This window comes from Schistocerca cancellata, chromosome 3 (assembly GCF_023864275.1).
Source record: "Schistocerca cancellata isolate TAMUIC-IGC-003103 chromosome 3, iqSchCanc2.1, whole genome shotgun sequence".
Taxonomy (NCBI): domain Eukaryota; kingdom Metazoa; phylum Arthropoda; class Insecta; order Orthoptera; family Acrididae; genus Schistocerca; species Schistocerca cancellata.
In genome coordinates this window covers 832,852,136-832,877,374 of record NC_064628.1, presented here as the reverse complement: position 1 = coordinate 832,877,374, position 25,239 = coordinate 832,852,136, and the positions used below count along the sequence as shown (strand labels likewise).

At 44.8% G+C, this 25,239-nt stretch overlaps 1 protein-coding gene across 4 annotated transcripts in view; it reads right to left on the bottom strand.

Moving 5' to 3' along the window:
* The window catches only part of LOC126175883 (uncharacterized), a 930,852-nt gene that overhangs the window by 233,022 nt on the left and 672,591 nt on the right, over nt 1-25,239 (bottom strand). For all 4 annotated transcript variants that reach the window (XM_049922923.1, XM_049922926.1, XM_049922924.1 and 1 more), the window contains exon 4: nt 237-337. In XM_049922923.1, the coding sequence (XP_049778880.1) occupies nt 237-337 (101 nt within the window). The remainder of the gene's footprint in view (nt 1-236; nt 338-25,239) is intronic.

Below are 25,239 nucleotides of genomic sequence, written 5' to 3'. Positions count from 1 at the left end.
GGCGGGGTCAGGGATTTTCTCTGCCTCGTGATGACTGGGTGTTGTGTGCTGTCCTTAGGTTAGTTAGGTTTAAGTAGTTCTAAGTTCTAGGGGACTGATGACCATAGATGTTAAGTCCCACATTGCTCAGAGCCAACTATGTACTGAGTACACTGAAAGAGAGAACAACAAATTGACATGAAACGTATGGTTGTTTCGTAGCCTGTATCGGAAAGAAGGTTGGTATAGATTCTTACCGTGCTGTTTAGGTATTCATCGTAGTCCATAGTACCACAATAGTCGCTGGATTTGTTGATAGACTTCACTCTCAAGAAGTAAGTGTCCGGTAAATGTCCTTCTGAAACAGGCAGGAAACAAGCAAAGTAAGTATAAAGTCTAGTAACACTGTATGATTGCAAGAGGAAGTCATAAAGATTCAATTATTGCCATGGAAAAGTTAGGTGATTTTTTTTTATTTTCAACTACGTGCCTGCACTCAGTCCTAGTACGCACTGAAATGCTCGCGTCACGGTACCGAAGCACGCCAGTGGAGCATCCAGAAAAAAATCCTGCAGCCAGCTGATAGCACGGTTTCACGTCCAGTAGGAATTCTTGTGCTGCATTTGGGGGGCACAGAGTTGCAACAATCTACGCTGAGGTATCTGAAGCGTACGGCAACACAGTGGCTGGGTGGCGTAGACGCTTCCACAATCGTCAAACGAGTGCGAATTAAGAAGAATTAAGTGGCAGACCAATTCCCTGTGGAGAACCACGAATCACAAGAGGATGCTCAAATGCTGGAAGGCCGACGTATCACATTTGACATGACAGTGGGAAAAGTTAAAATAAGTCGTGGACCAATCTTCTTCTACGGCATTTTGAACACGACAAAAGCCACCATCCGCCGCGTTCTGCAACTGCTCACACACATTTAAAATGTAACTGAAGAGTCAACAACGGAAATGTTGCATAATTTTAGATAACATGGTTTGGCCCTTTAACAGCGAGCTATTATAAATTATCAGTTAATAAAACAAAGTCTGACAATCTGATAATCATTTATTTAAACATGATCACCGGTTTCGACGTTTATATTGGCCATTTTCAGATCTATAAAAATATAAAGAGTGCCGCATTAATTAGGGAAGTGAGAAACTAATATATTATGCGAAAATAGAAAGACCAACAAGAGTAGCATTCACCCATACGGCTGCTGCCGGTGATGTTCAGAACAATTGTCTGAAATCACGGTCGCTTACTGCTGGTGGTGGCTAGTTCGTCACCCGTTAAACGGAGTAGAACACGCCCTCTATCTCATGACGTCAGCTGCAGCTAACGGACAATCACTTACGTAAGAGGCCCACTGGCTACGGATATCTTGACAATATCTCTATGGAAACAGCGTCCCTGAGAGTACCTACCACTGCAACCAGGTGATGTTCGGTTAGCACTAGCGCTTTCAGTTTGAAATTTTTTTGGCTTATACGATTACTTTCAACGAACTGATATGTTTTGTATACTACTGATCGTATTATATATATATATATATATATATATATATATATATATATATATATATATATATATAGGCAAAATAACGTGAACACATGTACTTACTTGGGAATGGTTTATTAATGAAATGAAATAAGGGGTTGGCCGTAATACAGCTGCGATTCTTCTTGGAATACTCGCATATACTGATTGAATAGTCTCCTGTAAAATGTTATGCCACTCTTCGATCAGAACCTTTTATAACTCCTGTAGTGACGATGGAGGTGGAGATCTGCTCCGGAATCTGAGCTTCAATACCGCCCACAACGGTTCGATAATGTTCAAGTACAGACACTGTGCTGGCGAGCGACGACACTGCAGTTCAATTGCATGCTCATCGTACCACGATTGTCACTGTCCTGGTTGTGCGAGTGGGTGCATTATCGTCCTGAAGTATGGAATCATTGTTGGGGAACACATTTGATACATGGGGTGCACCTGATCAGCTAAAATCACATAACCGTTGGCTGTAACACGGCCATTGAGAGTAATGGTGGGACCAGCAGAATACCATGATATGGCTGCCCACACCACCACACTTCCACCTCCATGCTTAACCGCTGAAATCAAGCAGTCAGGATTGTAGGCTTCCTCTGGCCCGTTGTTGGAAGTAACGAAAACGTTGACCATGTGAGTCATTTCCATTGATCAGCCGTCAGGAATTATGCTCTGACACCATGTTTCACGCTTCTTTGCGTTGGTCGTCGTCACTAATGGTTTCAGTATAGCAGCTCGTCCGTGAATATTGGCTTTATGGAATTCCCGGCGGAGTCTCGAAGATGGCTACTGAGTGCTGCAGTCACTTTAACCGCCGTAGTTTTGTATTTTTTCGTGTTATCGTACGACGATCTCTGTCATTGAACTTTGATTTGCTTCCAATATTACGTTTACACGATGATATCATTCCGTGTTTTGTGTAGGCTGTCATGACTGATGAAACAGTTTATCTTGAAACATTCAGTAAGTTGGCTGGTGGCTTGGTAACTGATGCTCCAGCTAATCGGGCCCCCACAGTCTGCCCTCGTTGGAACTCTGTTAGGTCTTTTTCGTTGCACGTTGACCTCTGCCTCGGAGTGCAAATACGAAGTGTGTACTACACGTAAGTAACCTGCACTGATGCCTAGTCAGTGTTGAACACGCATAGTCCAGAGCGACACGCGCCTTACCTCTTACCTGCGTTGTTGACCCTCAAACATAACCATCCCATTACTTCCTCTGTTCATACTATTTTTCCTATCGCCGATGTATATCACTTTATTTGTTCATTTGAATACATATTCCCTAAGCCTCTGCCCCTTAGATGAAACTGACGTTACGCACCATAAGCACGCGTTTTTTTCCCACTCTATTTAAACCGTGGAGGGTTAGCCACCTGCAGTAGCAAACGACCGTGATTTAATGTAATTGTTCCGTGCACCACCGTCTGCAGCTGTATGGGTAAATTCTGCGTTATTTCAAATCTTGTTCTTCGTACGTTTTCCGCACAATTCGTTATTTTCAGATTTCCAATGTGGCATTCTTTACGTCTTTAGAGTGAGTTAGATCTAAAGATGGCCCACATAAAGGACGAAACCGGTTAGGGAAATGTTGCAACTGTTTCAGGCCCATCATTTTGACACCTAAACAATTCACCAAAGCAAGCAGTTGAAGAGTGTGGATTCACCGATGCTGCAAAAGGCAAAGATCAAAACCATCATCAGGAAATGTGATGTTAATCCTTTTTTTGGGGGGGGGGCGGTGAGATGGGGGTAGGGGGAGATGTGGGAGGGGGGAGGGGGTTGGGGGTTGGGGGGAGAGACTGACATTGTCTGGACTGCAGTGGACAGACAGATTATGCTCTAAGGGGCGAAACGTCACTGGAGCATACTAGCAAAACTTCTGTATAAACTCTGGAGCGCCAAAGAAACTGATATAGGGATGCGTATTCAAGTGCAGAGATATGTAAACTGGCAGAATACGGCGCTGGGGTTGGCAACGCCTATATAAGACAACAAGTGTCTGGCGCAGTTGTTAGATCCGTTACTGCTGCTACAATGACAGATTATCAAGACTTAAGTGAGTTTGAACGCGGTGTTATAGTCGGCGCACGTGCGATTGGACATAGAATCTCCGAGATAGTGATGAAATGGGGGTTTTCGTGCGCGACCATTTCACGAGTGTACCGTGAATACCAGGAATCAGGTAAATTATCAGATCTCCGACATCGCTGCGGCTGGAGAAAGATCCTGTAAGAACGGGGCCAACGACGACTGCGGAGAATCGTTCAACGTGACAGAAGTACAACCCTTCCGCAAATTGCTATTTCAGTGCTGTGTCATCAAGAAGTGTTAGCGTGCGAACCATTCAATGGAACATCATCGATATGGGCTTTTGGAGCCGAAGGCCCACTCTTGTACCCCTGATCACTGCACGACACAAAGCTTTACGCCTCGCCTGGGCCCGTCGACACCGACATCGGACAATTGTTGACTGAAAACATGTTGCCTGGTCGGACGTTTCGAATAGTATCGGGCGGATGGACGTGTACGGGTATGGAGACAACCTCATGAATTCATGGACCCTGCTTATCAGCAGGGACTATTCAAGCTGGCGGAGGCTCTGATTTTCTTTGGGGCGTGTGCAGTTGGAGTGGTATGGGATCTCTGATACGTCTAGATACGACTCCGACAGGTGACGCGTACCTAAGCATCCTGTCTGATCACCTGCATCCATTCATATCCATTTTCCATTCCTACGGAGTTGGGCAATTCCAGCAGACCAATGCGACACCCCACACGTCCAGAATTGCTACAGAGTGGTTCCAGGAACACTCCTCTGAGTTTCAACACTTCCGCTGGCAACCGAACTCCCCATACATGACCATTATTGAGCATACCTGGGATACCTTGCAACATGCTGTTCAGAAGACATCTCTACCCCACACGTATTCTTATGGATTTATGGACAGCCCTCAACGATTCATGGTGTCAATTGCCTCCAGCACTACTTTAGACATTAGTCGAGTCCATGACACGTCGTGTTGCGGTACTTCTGCGTCCTCGAGGGGTGTATCGGTTTCTTTGACTCTTTAGTGTAGTTACAGAAGGCTGTCGAGGCGCTGCGTTGTGGGAAGCTGCCCAGGGCAGTGTTATTGCACTACAATAACGCCCCTTCTCATTCTACGTCGCAACAGTTGAACTAAATGAGCTAAATAATTAACAAGTTGCTAGCACTTGTAACAATCACTTTCTAAATGTAGCAGCAAAAGTAGGGAAGAAGCAAGAGAGTATATTAAGAATTTCGTTCCAGAAAACTTTCGCCAACTAGAAATAGCGTCAACATTATTCAGTGAAATTAACAGACTTATAAAAATTCTATAAAACAAAATCCCATGTGGTGTTTATGGTATCTCAAACAGAATTCTGAAAACTTGTTCTGACTTAATAAATACTGCCCTCAGTAATATAAATCATGTATCACTGTTGCAGGGAATTATTCCAGGAACAAAAAATAAGGAGTTGTTACAGCACTTCATAAGAAAGTTGACAAGAAATACTTAAATAATCATTGTCCACTTTCTTTGCTGACATCTTTTTCCAAAATATGCGACACAGTTGTTTACTCGGGATTAGTCTCACATTTAACTAGACACAATTTTCTTAATGTATCTTAATTTGTATTCTAGAATTTTTCAACTGAGAATGTTATTTATACAAATATTACAAGCCTTAAACAATAAAATATCGCCAGTTAGTATTTTTGTGGTCTTTCTAAGGCGTTTGATTATGTGGATCATAACGTAAGTTTTATGGAATCAGTGGCTTTACACAAAACCGGTTTGAATCATATTTAACAAACGGAATGCAAACAGTTATGCTGAACAAATCAAGGGTAGAAAATTTAGTGACTGGGGAGAGACCACAAAAGGAGCCTCACAAGATTCGATATTCGATTTTGATTCCATTCCTACTTCTCATACATGTGAACGACCTTTCACTTAACATTTAACAAGCAGAATTGCTACTAGTGCTAGTACCAGCGTTCTACTAAATCCCATCAGAGAGAAAGTCACAGAAGAGATAATGAAGTTCTTTAAAGAGTTATGAAGGATTTCTCTGAAAATGGACTTACCCTAAATTTTGAGAAAACACGCTATATTCAGTTCTGTGCAACAAATAGTCATACCAATAATCGATGGAAAGTATGAACGTCAGTCAGTAAATAGGTGTACGTACTTACGAAAAATATGAATTGGAAGAAGGAGATTACTGAGCTTCACAGACAATTAAGTTCACCTATTTTTTAACTTCATATAATTGCTGCCCTTGGAGGTGAAAGACTCAACATCCTGACATATTTTGCGTATTTCCACTCAGTAACATCTTATGGAATAATATCCTGGCGTAATTCACCACTTAGAAAGTACTGATTGCACAAAAGCGAACAACAAAATACACTACTGACCATTATAATCGCTACACCAAGAAGAAATGCAGATGATAAATGGGTATTCATTGGACAAATATATTATTCTAGAAAAGTTAGTTCGCCTCCACGTGGTGCACCCTGGGTAACGCAAAATGAACTAACACAACTGGCGGCAGACTGAACGAAGAATTCCTGCCCCACATCACAGTGAAACAAAACGACAGACAAAGCGCTATGCAAGATACATACAACGGTCCTTTTAGGGACCAACTGACAAGGGATCTCGGACCATGCATCCGAATCTGCCATTTCAACATTGAGGGCATAAGCAGAGCAAAATGTCAAGTACTGCAGAGAATTTTACACGATAACGACATTGACCTGGTAGCCATACAGGAAACTCATGCTGAAAATAGAGTCCAACTTGAAGCTAGAGGAAGGATACTGGGATATGATATACTTGGAGCCACGTATGACAGACACTATGACGTTGCGACATATGTGTGTGGTGACATAGCGGACGCCTTTCTAGTTGAAGCCTCCATTGCAAATGATATCCATGAAGTTGTCATCAAAATAGGAGAAGTTACAGTAACTAACATCTATAAACCTCCTGCTACTACATGGCCGGCTGAAGTGATAAAGATCCACCCACACCCAAGCGTATACGTTGGGGACTATAATAGTCACCACGAAATGTCGAAATATAGGACGAATGATAGCAATGGAGACATGCTGGTCGATTGGTCTGAGGAACCAAATACATATCTGGTCTTTGATGCCAAGGACCGAGGGACATTCAGATCAGCCGCATGGAACTGCGACTATAACCCGGATCTGTGCTTTGTTTCGAGGGATACAAACGATAAACCACTGACAGCCTCTAGAAGGGTCCTGACGGACTTCCCTCATAGCCAGCACCGCCCTGTGCTTATTAATATCGGTATATCCATCCAGATAATAAGGTCTTACCCTCGACCAAGGTGGAATTTTACAAAAGCTGACTCGACAAAATTCTCTGAACAACTTGATTATACCTTGAGCTGGATCCCTCCAGCCAGCAAGAGCTATGAGAGGTTTGTGGGAGCGGTCATTAGCTCTGCGAAAACAGCTATCCCAAGAGGGCACTGCAAAAAATACATTCCCGGTTGGACAGGGATATGCGATGACCTGTACGCGGAATTCCTCAAGAATGGGGACCGGGAAATAGCGGATGAACTATTACATAACATCGACTTTATTAGACGGCAAAAATGGGAGAATACTGTTGAAAATCTAGACTTTTCAAAGTCAAGCCGAAAAAGCCTGGTCCCTACTGCGTAAACTTGGAGGCGCAAATCCACCTGAACATAGAAAGGACGAAATATCTCCCAACAAGGTTGCATCCCGCATAGTTTCTGCATCTAGAGCCCCACGAGATAGAAAGCATACAACAAAAGTGAAGAAGGACTTAAAAACATTAAAAAGGACCCGTGCAATGGACTCAGAATATTCATCAGATATTCGTATCGAGGAGGTTACCAATGCCCTGAAGAAGGTTAAATCAGGTAAAGCTCCGGGTTTCGATGGGATCCACCCTGAGTTCCTGATACATGTCGGAACCTACACAAAACAATGGCTGGCTAAGTTCTTTATGGACATTCTCCAAGTGGCTAACATTCCTCCCTCACTTAAACGAGCAAAGATCATCGCAGTCCTGAAACCTGGTAAACCAGGCAATAGACCAGAGAGTTATCGCCCCATTGCCCTTCTCAGTATGGTCTATAAATTACTAGAAAGACTGCTCCTCAACAGAATAGGCCAAACTATACTCAAAAAAATCCCTATCGAACAAGCAGGATTCCGTCCCTATCGCTGCTGTACAGATCAAGTCCTATCACTGACAACATATATAGAGGCGGAGTTCCAGAAGAAACATAAAGTAGCTGCAGCATTCATAGACCTAACAGCAGCCTATGATACAGTGTGGAAACAGGGGCTCATGTACAAATTAATCTGTGCCGTCCCCTGCAAAAAGATAACCAACCTCATTGACGATATGTTGTCAAATAGAACCTTCCAAGTAATAATGGGGAATGAGAGAAGTAAACAGATGAAACTCAATAATGGACTCCCACAAGGCTCTGTCCTTGCGCCCGTTCTTTTCAGCCTTTACATCGCTGACATGCCTGCAACCAGATCGCGCAAATTTGGTTATGCTGACGACTGGGCTCTAGCAACAGCCCACAGAAATATAGAAACTGCCGAAGATATCCTTACGAGTGACCTAGGGATTCTCAGCGAGTACTTTAGAAAGTGGAGGCTACAACCTAGTGCTAAAAAGACGGAAGTATCTGCCTTCCATTTGAACAACAAAATGGCCAACAGAGAACTACATGTATATCTAGACGGGAAATTACTAAATCACAACAAACACCCAAAGTACCTTGGGGTTACCCTAGATATGACACTAACATTCAAAGAACACCTGACGAAAACTGCAGCGAAACTTAAAACACGCAACAACATATTGCAGAAGCTCTGTGGCACCACTTGGGGCTCCACAGCATCTATCTTAAGAACATCCGCAATTGGCTTGGTGTATCCAGTGGCAGAATACTGTGCCCCAGTGTGGCTCAACAGCAAACACACACACATGGTAGATAGCCAACTTAATGCAACAATGCGTATTATATCAGGCACAATCAGGCCAACTACTACAGTGTGGCTGCCCGTTCTCACTAACATAGCCCCTCCTAACCTGCGCCGAGAACACGCTTTGGTTAGAGAATTTCAAAAAATCATGACCAACCCTCAATTACAAATCGATGAAGATACTCACGACATCTAAGGAAACCGATTCCGGTCTAGGTATCCTCCACTAAAGACCGCACAGGCTTTGCACCAAACCAACTTTAAAATAAATGACCGATGGAAAGAGGAATGGGAGAGCAGAACAGCAGTAAACTGCTACAGTATGCCATGCATCTTTAGTAAACCAAAAGGATTTGATTGCCCTCGCAAATTTTGGTCAACTCTTAATTGCATCAGAACCAACTGTGGGAGATGCGCCGACTCCTTACACAGAAAGGGTAAACTTCCTTCGGCCGCTTGCGACTGTGGCGCTGAGAGACAGACGGTCAAACACATCGTGCAGGAATGCCCACTAAGGGCATATGAGGGTGACCCACAGGAATTCCTAATAGCGACCCAAGAGGCAATCGACTATATATTATCTAAGCTGGACGTCTGCTTGTGATTGCTCTTCTGTGAGTGTAAATTTACAATTGGTGGTGTCCTTGTATACAAAGTGTTATTTATTGTCCTGTTTATAGATATGGGATTTTTTTTAATCGTGTTATTTCTGTAATTTTTACTGTGATGTTATGAGCCATACGCTAAATAAGTAATTCTAGAACTGACATGTGATTACATTTTCACGCAATTTGGGTGCATAGATCCTGAGAAATCAGTGCCCACAACAACCACCTCTGGCCATAATAGCGGCCTTGATACGCCTGGGCATTGAGTCAAACAGAGCTTGGATGGCGTGTACAGGTACAGCTGTCCATGCAGCTTCAACACGATACCACAGTTCATCAAGAGTAGTGACAGGCGTATGTGACGAGACAGTTGCTCGGCCACCATTGACCAGACGTTTTCAATTGGTGAGAGATCTGGAGAATGTGCTGGCCAGGGCAGCAGTCGAACATTTTCGGTATCCAGAAAGGCCCGTACAGGACCTGCAACATGCGGTCGTGCATTATCCTGCTGAAATGTAGGATTTCACAGGGATCGAATGAAGGATAGAGCCACGGGTCGTAACACATCTGAAATGTAACGTCCTCTGTTCAAAGTGCCGTCGATGCGAACAAGAGGTAACCGAGACGTGTAACCAATGGCACTCCATACCATCACGCCGGGTGATACGCCAGTATGGCGATGACGAATACATGCTTCCAATGTGCTTTCATCGCGATGTCGCCAGACACGGATGCGACCATCATGATGCTGTAAACAGAACCTGGATTCATCCGAAAAAATGACGTTTTGCCATTCGTGCACCAAGGTTCGTCGTTGAGTACACCATCGTAGGCGCTCCTGTCTGTGATGCAGCGTCAAGTGTAGCCGCAGCCATGGTCTCCGAGCTGATAGTCCATGCTGCTGCAAACGTCGTCGAACTGTTCGTGCAGATGGTTGTTGTCTTGCAAACGTCCCCATCTGTTGACTCAGGGATCGAGACGTGGCTGCTCGATCCTTTACGGCCATGAGGATAAGATGCCTGTCATCTCGACTGCTAGTGATACAAGGTCGTTGGGATCTAGCACGGCGTTCCGTATTACCCTCCTGTACCCACCGATTCCATATTCTGCTAACCGTCATTGGATCTCGACCAAAGCGAGCAGCAATGTCGCGATACGATAAACAGCAATCGCCATAGGCTACAATCCGACCTTTATCAAAGTCGGAAACGTGATGGTACGAATTTCTCCTCCATACACGAGGTCTCACAACCACGTTTCACCAGGCTACGCAGGTCAACTGCTGTTTGTGTATGAGAAATCGGTTGGAAACTTTCCTCATGTCAGCATGTTGTAGGTGTCGCCACCGGCGCCAACCTTGTGTGAATGCTCTGTAAAACTAATCATTTGCATATCGCAGCATCTTCTTCCTGTCGGTTAAATTTCGCGTCTGTAGCACGACATCTTCGCGGTGTAGCAATTTCAATTGCTTGTAGTATATGTGGTGTCCACCCATGATCACCATATAGGTACCTCTGCAAGGGGTAGGGCATTTTAAGTGCACTGTCGCGATGCATATATTCGCCAATGAAACTCGTCATAAATAATCCATCAGAATTTTGAGGAACGTTAATGTCCATACCTACAGCAATAGAGGATAAAATGATCTTTATTATCCATTATTAAAGCTCTCAGTGAATCAGAGAGGAGTTCAGTAACCAGAAATAAAATTTTTTCATCATTTGTTCAGTAACATAAAATGACTAACATAAAATCACTTCTCTTGGAAACTTCTCGTCTGTGAATGAATTTCTGTCAAAAAGTTTAACGGCTGTAAACTGAAAAAAATGTAAAAGAGTAGCTGCATGATTGCATTAGTAGGACTAAAATTTAATGTGGACATTAACGCTAACACTAATCGTACGTACATATCCTATCAACTGACTCGTTCCACATCATTTTAATAAAAAATCGTTCAGATGATCTATTAGTATAATGCTCCATAGATCATGTATCCAAATAACACATACTGTGATTCTTTAAGTTATCAAATTTTGCCCCACCCAGGTGTTTTCTTAGCATGGCTTTCTTCTTCCTTCCTCGTATAAAGAAACTGTTGTGCGCCGGGATTTACAGTATGACGGTGAGGTAATTTTCGAATTGAAACTTTTCCAACAGAGAAAACGCAGACTTTCACAAGCAAGGCTTCTGCTAAGTCATCCATTGTTGAGAAATATGTTTCGCTTAGAAGGATGAAAATGTGGAAGATAAAGATTCTCCGTGTTTAACGGCCGCAGTTTTCAAGGTGCTGAACTTTATCATTAGCCTTTGAATTTTTATTTTCATCTACACATATTGTCCATTCAAGTTATATGACCATTTCTGGATTGTACGCTTGTCAATAAAAAATGTTTACTTACCGGAGAAAATATTTCGACCAGACAAGCGCGTGATAAAATAAATGTCACAGGTTATATTAGTTCTCGTTCTCGCCACACGGATCCTGCAGTAACGTTTCTTAGTTCTATACTGGAGTCAGTGCCATACAGTAGTGATTGTGCGAGTGGAAGTTTTGACTCAGAACATTACAATACTGTCAGAAACGCTGTTGTCGAAGCTGGCATTATGAATCGTACAGATGTTGCAAGACTCCATACCCGAGAGGGAGACACAGCTAGGAAGCAGTGCAATCAGTCAGAGGTGATAGTGAAATGCTATACAGAAGCACTTCGTTGGAATGCTGCTCATTCTGCCGAGACTGTTAACATTATCAGTGGTTCACCTGACGCCGCATGGCCCACACACGATGGTACCATGAAACTTCCTGGTGTGCCAGACGGAAACTCGAGCCCGGAACCTCATCTTTCGCAGACGATGCTCTTATCGACACTGTTCATTCTTGGAATCAATCCACTAGGCTATGGCTAAGTCGTCTCCCTGTAATACGCCTCTCTCCCTGGAGAATTAGTCGAGCAAAGATTGCAGAATAGCTTCTGTGAGGTCTGGGTACATGAAGAGAGGCCAAAAGTGAACTAGTGCAGTAGATGAGATACGTCTGGAAAGGTTATTCGGTAAGATGGTGGTGGTTAGTGTTTAACGTCCCGTCGACAACGAGGTCATTAGAGACGGAGCGCAAGCTCGGGTTAGGGAAGGATTGGGATGGAAATCGGCCGTGCCCTTTCAAAGGAACCATCTCGGCATTTGCCTGAAACGATTTAGGGAAATCACGGAAAACCTAAATCAGGATGGCCGGAGACGGGATTGAACCGTCGTCCTCCCGAATGCGAGTCCAGTGTGCTAACCACTGCGCCACCTCGCTCGGTGGTTATTCGGTAAGAGAATTACCTCTGAAAGACAAGGTTTCGGTGTCGAATTCCAGTCTGACACACTGTTTTAATCTGACAGGAAGTTTCAGAACAGGTCACATTTCGCCACAAACTGAAAAATTAATTCTTGAAGCGGTGGTCCATGTAAATATTACAGGAGACTACAAAAAGTTACGTCTATTAGTTGCCCGCAGGAAAATCTTGATTCTGACAACTTGCAACTGACAACGTGATCCAAATCAATTGTGCCCTTCTCGAAGCCTCGAAACTGTGTTCTTCTAGTTTTTGCGTCACAAATACTATTGTGAAGTGGAAAACCTCACACGTCTAACTTACTGGATGAATCAGGATAGTGTATGCCGAGCAAGGTTGTGCTGGATGGGAAGATATCTGGAAACATGCTGACCAATGCACCAGCCAAACACCCACCCTATCTACATCGAGGTAGTTCAGGACAGCGCGGACAACTTGCTGTCTTACACTGGAATGGCAAAAGTCATGGGATACCTCCTAATGTCGTACCGGACCTCCTTTTGTCCGACACAGTGCAGTAATTCGAGGCGGTATGGACTCAACAAGTCGTTGGGAGACCCCTGCAGAAATACTGAGCCACGCTGCCTCTATAGCCATCCATAACTGCGAAAGTATTTCCGGAGCAGGATTTTATGCACCAAATGACTTCTCGATTATGCCCCATAAATGTTGGATGGGATTCATGTCGGGCAGTCTAAAAATGGCTCTGAGCACTATTGGACTCAACATCTTAGGTCATAAGTCCCCTAGAACGTAGAACTACTTAAACCTAACTAACCTAAGGACATCACACACACCCATGCCCGAGGCAGGCTTCGAACCTGCGACCGTAGCAGTCCCGCGGTTCCGGACTGCAGCGCCAGAACCGCTAGACCACCGCGGCCGGCTGTCGGGCAGTCTGCGTGTCAAAATCATTCGCTCGGATTTTCCAGAATGTACTTCAAACAAGTTGTTAACAGTTGTGATCTGGTGGCATGACGCATTGTCATCCATAAAAATGAAGTCCTTGAGTGATTCCACATGGTCTCCAAGTAGCCGAACATTATGGTTTCCAGAGAATGATTGAATCAGATGGATCAGACGACTCACTGTAAGCACAGACCACACCATCACAGAGCCACCACCAACTTGCACAGTACCTTGTTGACAACTGATGTCCGAGGCTTCGTGGGGTCTGTGCCACACTCAACCCTACCGTCAGCTCTTAGCAACTGAAATCGGGACTCATCTGACCAGGCCATGTTGTCCAGTCCTCTACGGCCCAACCAACATGACCACGAACCCAGGAGAGACGCTGCAGGCGATTCGTGCTGTTAGCAAAGGCACTTGCGTCAATCGTCTGTTCCCATAGTCCATTAACACCAAATTTCGACACGATGTCCTATCGGATACGTTCATTGTACGTCCCTAATTGATGTATGTGTTTATTTCACGCAGTGCTGCTTGTTTGTTAACTCTTGACAATATGCAAACGGGATGCTCTCGGTCGTTATGTGAGGCCGACGACCACTGCGTTGTCTGTGGTGAGAGATAATGCCTGAAGTTTGATATTCTCGCCACACTCTTGACACAGTAGATCTCATGTTGAATTCTCTAACGATTACCGAAATTACCCCATGACTATCGACACCTCAGTGAACGCTAGCTTGTTGAAAGGCTTGAGGATTGAAAATAGGGCCACATCCTCCGGCCTTAACACATCAGAAATGTAACGCCCACCGTCGAAATTACCGTTCCGTGCACCATGACACCCCGCACCGCAAGTCGCTGCCACGCCCATAATACGGCGACTAAGGCAATCTGGTAAAGTTTATTGTCCTCGGAGGTGCACCTGCCCAGTACAGCCGGGCGCGAAATTGCCGATCGTCGTAAGGGTCGAGATTCGCCGCACTCCTGGATTAGCGATTAGGGAGGCAGGTGTGTCACCAACCCTGAAGTCACAACAGGCACTTACTTAGTAGTTGTTAGGATCTGTTAATTTTAGAACAGAATGTAGATATCAATTAGCAACCATTAACATGATAGGGACTGCAGCGAGTTAAAGTAATTTGGGCCAGCCCGGTGCCAGGGGCACAACCACTGAGATTAGCTCGGTGGGTAGTCCAGTAACCGTAGGTTTATAAGATCTTCTGGCACTCCTGTAACTCTGCAGATATTACAGCTTTTTGTATACTTTTGGAGTAGAATAGTTAAAAGTACTAACCTTGTCCATAGTAATATCCTATTAAGAAAGTATGTAGCTGCAATTGTTAATGTATGGCTCCGGATACCACTGCGCGTTCGAAGTCCGTTAATTCCTGTCGTGCAGCCATAACCACGCCGGAAACTTTTCACATGCATCATCTGAGTAGAAATGACAGCTCCACCAGAGCAGTGCCCTTCTACACCTCGTGTACGCGATATTACTGCCTGCTGAGCATGTGCACATCGCTACTCCGTGACTATCAACACCTCAGTGAACGATAGCTTGTTGAAAGGCTTGAGTATTGAAAATAGGACCACATCCTCCGGCCTTAACACATCAGAAATGTAACACACACCGTCGAAATTAACGTTCCGTGCCCCATGACACCCCGCACCGCAAGTCGCTGCCACGCCCATAATACGGTGACTAAGGCAATCTGGTAAAGTTTATTGTCCTCGGAGCCTCCACACGCAGCTATGTTCGTCTCGTAGAACCGAGTGTCATCTCAACAGTCAACGCGATGCCAAATTAGTGCTCAGTTTTGTCACTGCGTGCAACACCGTTGCCTCGTTCTCTCTGCAACCGCAACGGCGGACCTCGTGCTGACAATCTGGGTTGCTCAAGACGTCGTCGCCCTGTCCACGGGGATAACTGTCATCTGTACGATACTTCAAAGGACACAACTTCTGTCCCCTAGAACTTAGAACTACTTAAACATAACCAACCTAAGGACATCACACACATACGAGGCAGGATTCGAACCTGCGACAGTAGTGGTCGCGCGGTTCCAGACTGTAGTGCCTAGAACCGCTCTGCCACCCAGGTCGGCTATTGCCTGTTCCCTCGGGTGCTAGACGCATGTTGTCATTAAGATATTGCTTGGCCCTGAGTATGGCTTTCCTGAAATCATCGGTTATATAATCGCATGACAGTTGTGGGATTTCTACCGGCGCTTACAAAGCAAGGTTGTGGAACGATAAACCGCAATCCTAACAGGTCGCCATCCTGCCGCTATAGAATTCTGGCACGTGCATGTGGACAATTGTCCTTTCTGCACGAGGCGTAACAGCAGCCTCTTACAAACAACATACATTCAAATACAATTTCTGAATGAGAAACCCACTTCTTAATATTTCCATGTAAAAAAAAACGTATGTGGCCTTACACCTACCTATCTTGTCGTGTTCTGGTGCTTTTCAAAGGTGTCATTGACGTTAGCAACGTTTGGGCATTAAAATGATTCAATGGTAACGGGTGAAGCTTTGTACAGGACCGGGATTCGAATACGTTTTTCCCTGTTAATGCGAGCTGTCGTCTTAACCGCCTCGGCCATCCGAACACGCTTCTCTTCCGACCCAAATCCAAGCCTGTTACACACTACTGACGTAGCGTCCCTACCCAAGAACCCCTTAACCGCAGATCCCTGATTCCCATAAGAGATCGGCCACGGTATGAATCAGCACTGAAAGAGAGAATCATTGGTTGTCGTCACCAGCGGTACGTCTAGATGGAGGCACCAGTAGCCTCGACAGACCGCCTGTGGCGCGCTACTGAGTCCTATGACGCCGTCGCACGCCTGCTAGAATCCGTGTCGTTGCAGATTCTGTCACTTTTTTGTTTTTTTCTATCGCTGACCTACTACTTGTAATGAAATATACACATATAACTATTGTCACCAAAAGTAACGCCGAAAGTATGATAGGAGCTTGTGGGACAAAAGTTGCGTGAGACAACGGGGACCGCAGTATGACGTTGTCTTTTTTTTATATAGGTGGGGTCGCTTCAGAGATATGAAGGTCAACCTCGTTTTTTTTTTTTTTAATGGGGTGCTATAGTTTGGTACTTACGTTATGATAGTGGCTATCGAGACGAATACTATGATGTGTAAGGTCTTTGAAGGTCAACGAAGGTCACAAAGGTAGCATGAACGTCCATTTACAGAAGGTGTTCGAAGTTATACCCTTTGGTATTAAAGCAGTGCTGCAATCTTCTTATCATGGATTGAGTAGTATTCCTCATCACTTCGGCACTTACTGACGCACGTGCTCTGACAATTCTCTCGCGCATATCTTCAGGTGTGATTGGAATGTCTTTATAAACAATGTCTTTAACGTATCCGCAAAAGAAAAAATCCAGAGGCGACAAGTCTGTCGAACGAGCCAGCCACGATACATCTCCCCCGTGACCAATCCAGCGATTTGAGAACTGTCTCTGCATCTCATTTCTAGCGATAAGTGTGCAGGACACCCATCGTGTTGATACCACTTTCTGTTCTTGTTCCTAAAGGTATTTCTTCCATTTACACACCTAATGTTTCTTGCAGGAATGTTGTGTACTACCTACCATTAAGATTTCCATCTATAATATAGGGGCCTATAATTCTGTCCTCCAAAATCCCACACCATACATTCATCGACAACAGGTTTTGGTGTGCAACGTGCTGTAGCCAACATGGATTTTCAGTTGCCCAATAATGCATGTTATGCAAATTAACACTTCCATGGTTCATGAATGTAGCCTCGTCAGTAAATAAAATGAAATTAATAAATGTGTCATCCCTCTGAGTCTGAAGTTGAGCCCATCGGCAGAATTCAGTGCGATGCATGCAATCCGTACCAGTTAATTGTTGGTGAAGACTGATATGGTAAGGATGATATTTATGGCGATGCAGAACACGAACAAAACTACTCTGTCTCATGCCAGATTCCCTTGCGATTTGACGCTAACTAACGCAACGATCTCGAACGCCAGTGGAAAAAGTACCAATTTCCGTTTCCTCGTTAGTAACTATCCTTTGCATGATATGTTTCCGATGCGTTAAAGATCCAGTTTTTCTCAGCTTATCATACACGAATTTAAATGTAGGACGTGTAGGATGAGTACGTTGAGGATATCTTTCAGTATATACAGTGACCCCAAAAAGTATTTGACTAGCTGCATATCTTTTAAAAAACAAAGTCTGTGTAGCATGAAAAGAAATGTATACAAAATCTAAAGAGCCAGTCATGTATCAAGTATCTTGGTAAGTCATTTTTGTTGAAAAGCAAGGAAAGAAATACATCCAAGTCGACAGCAAGGTTAACAAAATAGACGATGTAATACAAGAGCTAGTTCATAAAGTATTCATCCACCATCTGAACACGCCGAAATTCTGCGCGCAGTGATTAAACTTTAACACTGACCCCGAGGCACACACTAGAGTCAACCGTGGGCGGTCCCACTCTACACTCTATGGCCTTTTGTAGTTCTGAAAGACGCCGATACACTGCAACTAGCGCCATGGGCCGTAAGGTTCAAATGGTTCAAATGGCTCTGAGCACTGTGGGACTTAACATCTATGGTCATCAGTCCCCTAGAACTTAGAACTACTTAAACCTAACTAATCTAAGGACATCACACAACACCCAGTTATCACGAGGCAGAGAAAATCCCTGACCCCGCCGGGAATCGAACCCGGGAACCCGGGCGTTGGAAGCGAGAACGCTACCGCACGACCACGAACTGCGGACGGGCCGTAAGGGTATGAGACGATACTGATCGAAAGGAAACTTGTTCTGCGCTTACATAATGAGTGAAAATCTTCTTACGAGATGGTTATAGTAGCCGATAGACCTAGATCGACGGTTCAGTCGATAATAGATCGATTTTGCGCAACAGAATCATTAAGAAACCAACCACGTACCGGACGCCCTCACACTTTGAGGCAGACGTGATATTTATCATGAGAATATGAAGAAGAAATCTAAAATCAGCGCTCCTAAGTTGGCTGGGGAGTTATAGTCTAGTGGAAATAAGGTATGTGCCAACACAATCAGAAACACCTTCAAAACGTGTGGGTATCACGGCCGGGTAGCGCGTAAGAAATTTTGGGTCAGTGAACAGAATCGAAAAAAAAGTCTCCATCTTGCGATGTAACGTAGATTCAAAAAGGAAGACTTCTGTAATAAATATTTTCTGATGAGAGTAAATATAACGCATTCGGGACGGATGGCAGGCGAATGGTACGGCGTAAGAAGAATGCGGAGATGCCACGCAATCTTGTGCCAACGGTTAAACACACTGGTGGCTCCATGATGGTGTGGGGCTGTATTAGTGCTGCAGGTCTTGGAAAATTACATTTCATAGAAGGTACAATAGATCACCATATATACATCAACATTTTAAAGGACAATCTGAATCTTAGCGCTGAAAAAATAGATCTGCAAGGAAATTACATATTTAAACAAGATAACGACCCAAAGCATACGGCTCCAAATACAAGGCAGTGGCTCCTTTACAATACCCATAAACGACTTAACACCCCTGCTCAGAGCCGAGACATTAATCCTATTGCACACCTTTGGAAAGTACTGGAAGATAGCATCAGTAAAAGGCACATTTCTAACAAGAGATACCTAAAAGAAGCTCTTCAAGACGAATGGGACAAAATTCCAGCCTCTCTGGCTGAAAACTTAGTCAAGTCGATGCCCAGACGACTACAAGCAGTAACAGCTGCAAAGGGAAACCCCATTAAATATTAATGTCTGTAACTGAAATCATATTTCAGATTGTAAATTGAAGCAAATATGAGTGGACGAATACTTTTTGAAGTAGGCCTTGACTAAATTCTCCATTTTGTCAAATTTGTTATCGCTATGGATGTATTTATTTCCTTGTTCATCAATAAAAATGATTTACCAAGGTTCGTTGCATATGACTGGATGTTCACATTTCATGTTTTTTTTTTAAATTACAACTAGACAAATAGTTTTTGAACTCGTTGTAAATATTTAGCTCTCACTGAATTTCGTTGGCGTTCTTCGTAAATGAGAAGCACATCGACCTTTTCTTCGAAGGAATAAATCATTCATATTCGTTTGATTGGACGATAGTAGTCTTACCATTCCTATTAGTGTTGTATTGCGAAACAGTTGAATGGTGTTATAGCACGTTAGATGGATACGCCGTATTCGGCGAGTATTTACTATTTGCACTATATACGAGAGAGAATTTTCAGAGCATGTGCTTGGGTAAGTGCCGATGTGATAAAACTATAGCATTCCATTTTAAAAAAACGAAGTTTTGTAGCGGAGTAAGGATCCACTATTTCCAGTTTCATACATCCTCTGGGAGAACCTCTTGTAATGTTCAGAAACCATAGATGAAATCGTGAGCAAAGATTAAAAGTTTGAGTCACAACTGTAGCTTACTTTGTCTAATAAGACGAGTGCTCGCGAAGAACCGGAGCCGGCCGGTGTGGCCGTGCGGTTCTATGCGCTTCAGTTTGGAACCGCGTGACCGCTACGGTCGCAGGTTCGTATCCTGCCTCGGGCATGGATGTGTGTGATGTCATTAGGTTAGTTAGGTTTAAGTAGTTCTAAGTTCTATGGGACTGATGACCATAGATGTTAAGTCCCATAGTGCTCAGAGCCATTTGAAGAACCGGAAATATGCGTCTGGAATAAAGTGTTACTAGTTTGAGAAAGTGAAATTTTGTTAGCGGCAAAAGGTTTCGTATAAAACTAGGAAATTCGCCAAGTGTTTTGCCTGGAGCGAGGTATTACCTGTCTGTGAATTGTGAACGGTTGACAGGAATGGAGACAAACACTTCAGATTGTTTTGAAACGTAGCTGCGGAGATAAATATTTAAAGAAAAATGAAGTTACAGAAAGAGGACTGAAGAACTATTTGTAAGAAGGGGAAAGGAAAGATAAATAGCGGGAATGGTAACAATGACAGAAACATATTGTCTGGACAAGACGGCGTGAGGGAACCAGTCAGGTCTGGATGCTGCCATAGATTGCGCTGGGCAGTGTGTCATAAAGTCTTTGGATCGCCTTCCTAGGGAAGAAGGCCCACAACTTTTGTAACTGCTCCTAGCTATTCCGAATACTGTCCCTGAGAGAGAGTTGACGTCCGATCTGGTCAAAAAAATGGTTCAAATGGCTCTGAGCACTATGGGACTTAACTTCTGAGGTCATAAGTCCCCTAGAACTTAGAACTACTTAAACCTAACTAACCTAAGGACATCACACACATCCATTCCCGTGGCAGGATTCGAACCTGCGACCGTAGCGGTAGCGCGGTTCCAGACTGTAGCGCCTAGAACCGCTCGGCCAAAACGACCGGCTCCGATCTGGTCACACACATGTTGACTCGGGGTATGCATCATGAGATTTTGCTGGTCACGGGAGTACTTCAGCATCATGTAGACACCTCATAGAGACAAATTTCATATGTGGACGAGCATTGTCCTATCGAAAAATGGCACCACGATACTGTGGAATCATCCCAGATCGCCGTCATACTTGGCGACGAGGGTCATCAAAGGTAGTGCAGAACCGCGATTCACTCCCAGCACAGGGCGACGCCGATCATCAGCAGTGCGTGCTTCCGGATCACGGCACCACTGCGAACACAGCCGTTTGTGTTGTGGTGTCAACGGCAGCCTGCGCATGAGACAGTAATTGCCTAGACCGGCTGCTGGCGGCCACTCCGACCAGTGGTGGGGGATGACATACAGTACTGTTTGTAAAAAGTAAAACACTCGGAAGCGATGGTCTGAGACACACCACGATAAGGGGACGCCGATCATCAGCAGTGCATGCTTCCGGATCACGGCACCACTGCGAACACAGCCGTTTGTGTTGTGGTGTCAACGGCAGCCTGCGCATGAGACAGTAATTGCCTAGACCGGCTGCTGGCGGCCACTCCGACCAGTGGTGGGGGATGACATACAGTACTGTTTGTAAAGAGTAAAACACTCGGAAGCGATGGTCTGAGACACACCACGATAAGGGGACGTGTGGAACAGCGGAACCATCATAAGTATACTAAGGTGGCATCTTTTCTTTCGGACATGTCCGAAAGAAAATATACCATCTTAGTATATATAAGGCTCACTGGCCACTTGACTTCTTCTTCTGTGCGAATGCACAAACAGTGCCCGAACTCTTACAGGAGTCGGCAATGAGTACGAGGTGCATTCAAGTTCTAAGGCCTCCGATTTTTTTTCTCCGGACTGGAAAGAGATAGAAACATGCGCATTGTTTTAAAATGAGGCCGCGTTCATTGTCAATACATCCCAGAGATGGCAGCACCGTACGGCAGATGGAACTTTACCGCCATCGGCGAGAATGAGAACTGTTTTAAATACTTAAAATGGCGGCGTTTTCCTTACTTGAACAGCGTGCAATCATTCGTTTTCTGAATTTGCGTGGTGTGAAACCAATTGAAATCATCGACAGTTGAAGGAGACGTGGTGATTGGGTTATGGATGTGTCAAAAGTGCGTTCGTGGGTGCGACAGTTTAATGAAGGCAGAACATTGTGTGACAACAAACCGAAACAACCTCAGGCTCGCACAAGCTGATCTGACGACATGATCGAGAAAGTGGAGAGAATGACTGTTGAACAGATCACCTCCAGAGTTGGCATTTCTGTGGGTTCTACGCACACAATCCTGCATGATGACCTGAAAATACGAAAAGTGTCATCCAGGTGGGTGTCACGAATGCTGACGGACGACCACATGGCTGCCCGTGTGGCATGTTGCCAAGTAATGTTGACGTGCAACGACAGCATGAATGGGACTTTCTTTTCGTCGGTTGTGACAATGGATGAGACGTGGATGCCATTTTTCAATCCAGAAACAAAGCGCCAGTCAGCTCAATGGAAGCACACAGATTCACCGCCACCAAAAAAATTTCGGGTAACTGCCAGTGCTGAAAAATGATGGTGTCCATGTTCTGGGACAGCGAGGGCGTAATCCTTACCCATTGCGTTCCAAAGGGTACTACGGTAACAGGTGCATCCTACTAAAATGTTTTGAGGAACAAATTCCTTCTTGCACTGCAACAAAAATGTCCGGGAAGGGCTGCGCGTGTGCTGTTTCACCAAGACAACGCACCCGCACATCGAGCTAACGTTACGCAACAGTTTCTTCGTGATAACAACTTTGAAGTGATTCCTCATGCTCCCTACTCACCTGACATGGCTCCTAGTGACTTTTGGCTTTTTCCAACAATGAAAGACACTCTCCGTGGCCACACATTCACCAGCCGTGCTGCTATTGCCTCAGCGATTTTCCAGTGGTCAAAACAGACTCCTAAAGAAGCCTTCGCCGCTGCCATGGAATAATGGTGTCAGCGTTGTGAAAAATGTGTACGTCTGGAGGGCGATTACATCGAGAAGTAACGCCAGTTTCATCCATTTCGGGTGAGTAGTTAATTAGAAAAAAAATCGGAGGCCTTAGAACTTCAATGCACCTCGTATAATGGGCGGTGACACTACGAATGTAGTGCGGGACAATACGTTGAGAATTTGGGTTTCGCGGGAGGCGTGGCAGAGATAAATCCCTGCAGTCGCGCTATCCTCTGTGTCCTCGGCGGCTCAGATGGATAGAGCGTCTGCCATGTAAGCAGAAGATCCCGCTTTCGAGTCCCGGTCGGGGCACACATTTTCATCTGTCCCCGTTGACGTATGTCAACGCCTGTAAGCAGCTATGGGTGTTCATTTCATTGTAATTTAATACCATAATAAGTGATTTAAATGGCAGCGAGGCGACGTGCACGTAGGTCCAACAGCGTCCTCTTTTGTGTGACCGGACAGGTAAATGTCACGCGACACTCAGTTAGTTTGGAGCCGTCATACGAGATGGAAACGTGTAACCAAGTGCCACTGTGCTTCACCGACCTCAAACGGTGGCTTCTGTGTGCAGTCGAATGGGGCAGAATGATTGGGCTCCGGGTGGCGGGTCTGTCGTTGTGCGACCTGCGGCTCATGCAGAGCAGGCTCCTTGAGGCGTGTGTGGAACCAGTGGAGAGAAGAGCGCCGTACACAGCTCCAACAGGGTACTGGACGGCACAATGCGACCGCAATGCGAGATGACCGCCATGCTGTCCGCTTGATCGTAATGGACAGAACAGCTTCGTCCACAGTGCTGGTGCGGCGTTGAAGCACTGCAAGGGATGTGAACATATCTGCGTCTTGTGCGGGATGGACTAGTGGCATGCATGCTATTGCGTCGGCTTCTATTGACCAGAACCCACCAACACTGAAGACAGAAAAGGCCACGTGAACCTCGACACTGGCATGCTTAGTGGCAAAATGTGTTCCACTTCATATTGTCCTAAAGTGACGGACGCAAAAGCATTTGACACCGCCATGAAGAAAACAATCAGGCAGATTATTGTTGAGCGGCACAGCGGACAAAAGCCAATTGTGATGGTTTGGGGCGCTGTTGCCTCTAACGCTCGACCCAGCCACCAACGTCTTGAGTGCAATGTGAACAGTTCCCGCTAAATTAGGGACGTCATGCTTTAGCGTGAGCCACTGTCCCTCCTGGAGGCCGTTCCACACGTCACATTTCAGCATCATAACGCCCGGCTGCATGTGGGGAGGAATGTACAAACCTTTTACAAAGAACGGAGGCTATCGCTGCTTCCTTGGCCTGCCAGTTCGCCTGAAATATCGCTAATAGAACATGTCTGAGATATGGTCAGTCAGCAGCTTGTTTATTCACGTCCTGCTACATTCATATCTACATGGTTACTCCGCAATTCACACTTAAGTGCCTGGCAGAGGGTTCATCGAACCATTTTCATACTACTTGTCTACCATTCGACTCTCGAATGGCGCGTGGGCAAAAGGAACACCTAAATTTTTCCGTTCGAGCTCAGATTTCTCTTATTTTATTATGATGATCATTTCACCCTACGTAGGTGAGTGTCAATAAAATATTTTCGCATTCGGAAGAGAAAGTTGGTGATTTTAAATTTGTAAATAGGTCTCGCCGTAAAGAAAACCGCCTTTGTCTCAGTGACTGCCACCCCAACTCGCGTATCACATCAGTCACACTCTCCTCCCCTATTGCGCGATAACACAAAACGAGCTGCAATTCTTTGCACTTTTTCGATGTCCTCCGTCAATCCTACCTGGTAAGGACCCCACACCGCGCAGCAATATTCCAGAAGAGGACGTACAAGTGTAATGTAGGCTGTCTCTTTAGTAGGTTTGTCGCATCTTCTAAGTGCTCTGCCAACAAAGCGCGGCTTTGTTTCGCCTTCTCCACAATATTATCTATGTGGTCTTCCCAATTTTAGTTGCTTGTAATTGTAATTCCTAGGTATTTAGACGAATTGACAGCCCTTATATTTGTGAGATTTATCGTATACCCAAAATTTATCGGATTTCTTTTAGTACCCATGTGGATGACCTCGCACTTTTCTGTGTTTAGTGCCAATTGCCACTTTTCGCACCATACAGAAATTCTCTCTAGATCATTTTGTAATAGAAATTGATCGTCTGATGATTTTACTAGACGGTAAATTGCAGTATCATCTGCAATCAATCTAAGGGGGCTGCTCAGATTATCACCTAGATCACTTATGTAAATCGCAAAAAGCAGAGGGCCTATGATACTACCCTGCGGAACGCCAGATATCACTTCTGTTCTGTTGTTGTTGTTGTTGTTGTCTTCAGCCCTGAGACTGGTTTGATGCAGCTCTCCATGCTACTCTGTCCGTGCAAGCTTCTTCATCTCCCAGTACTTACTGCAA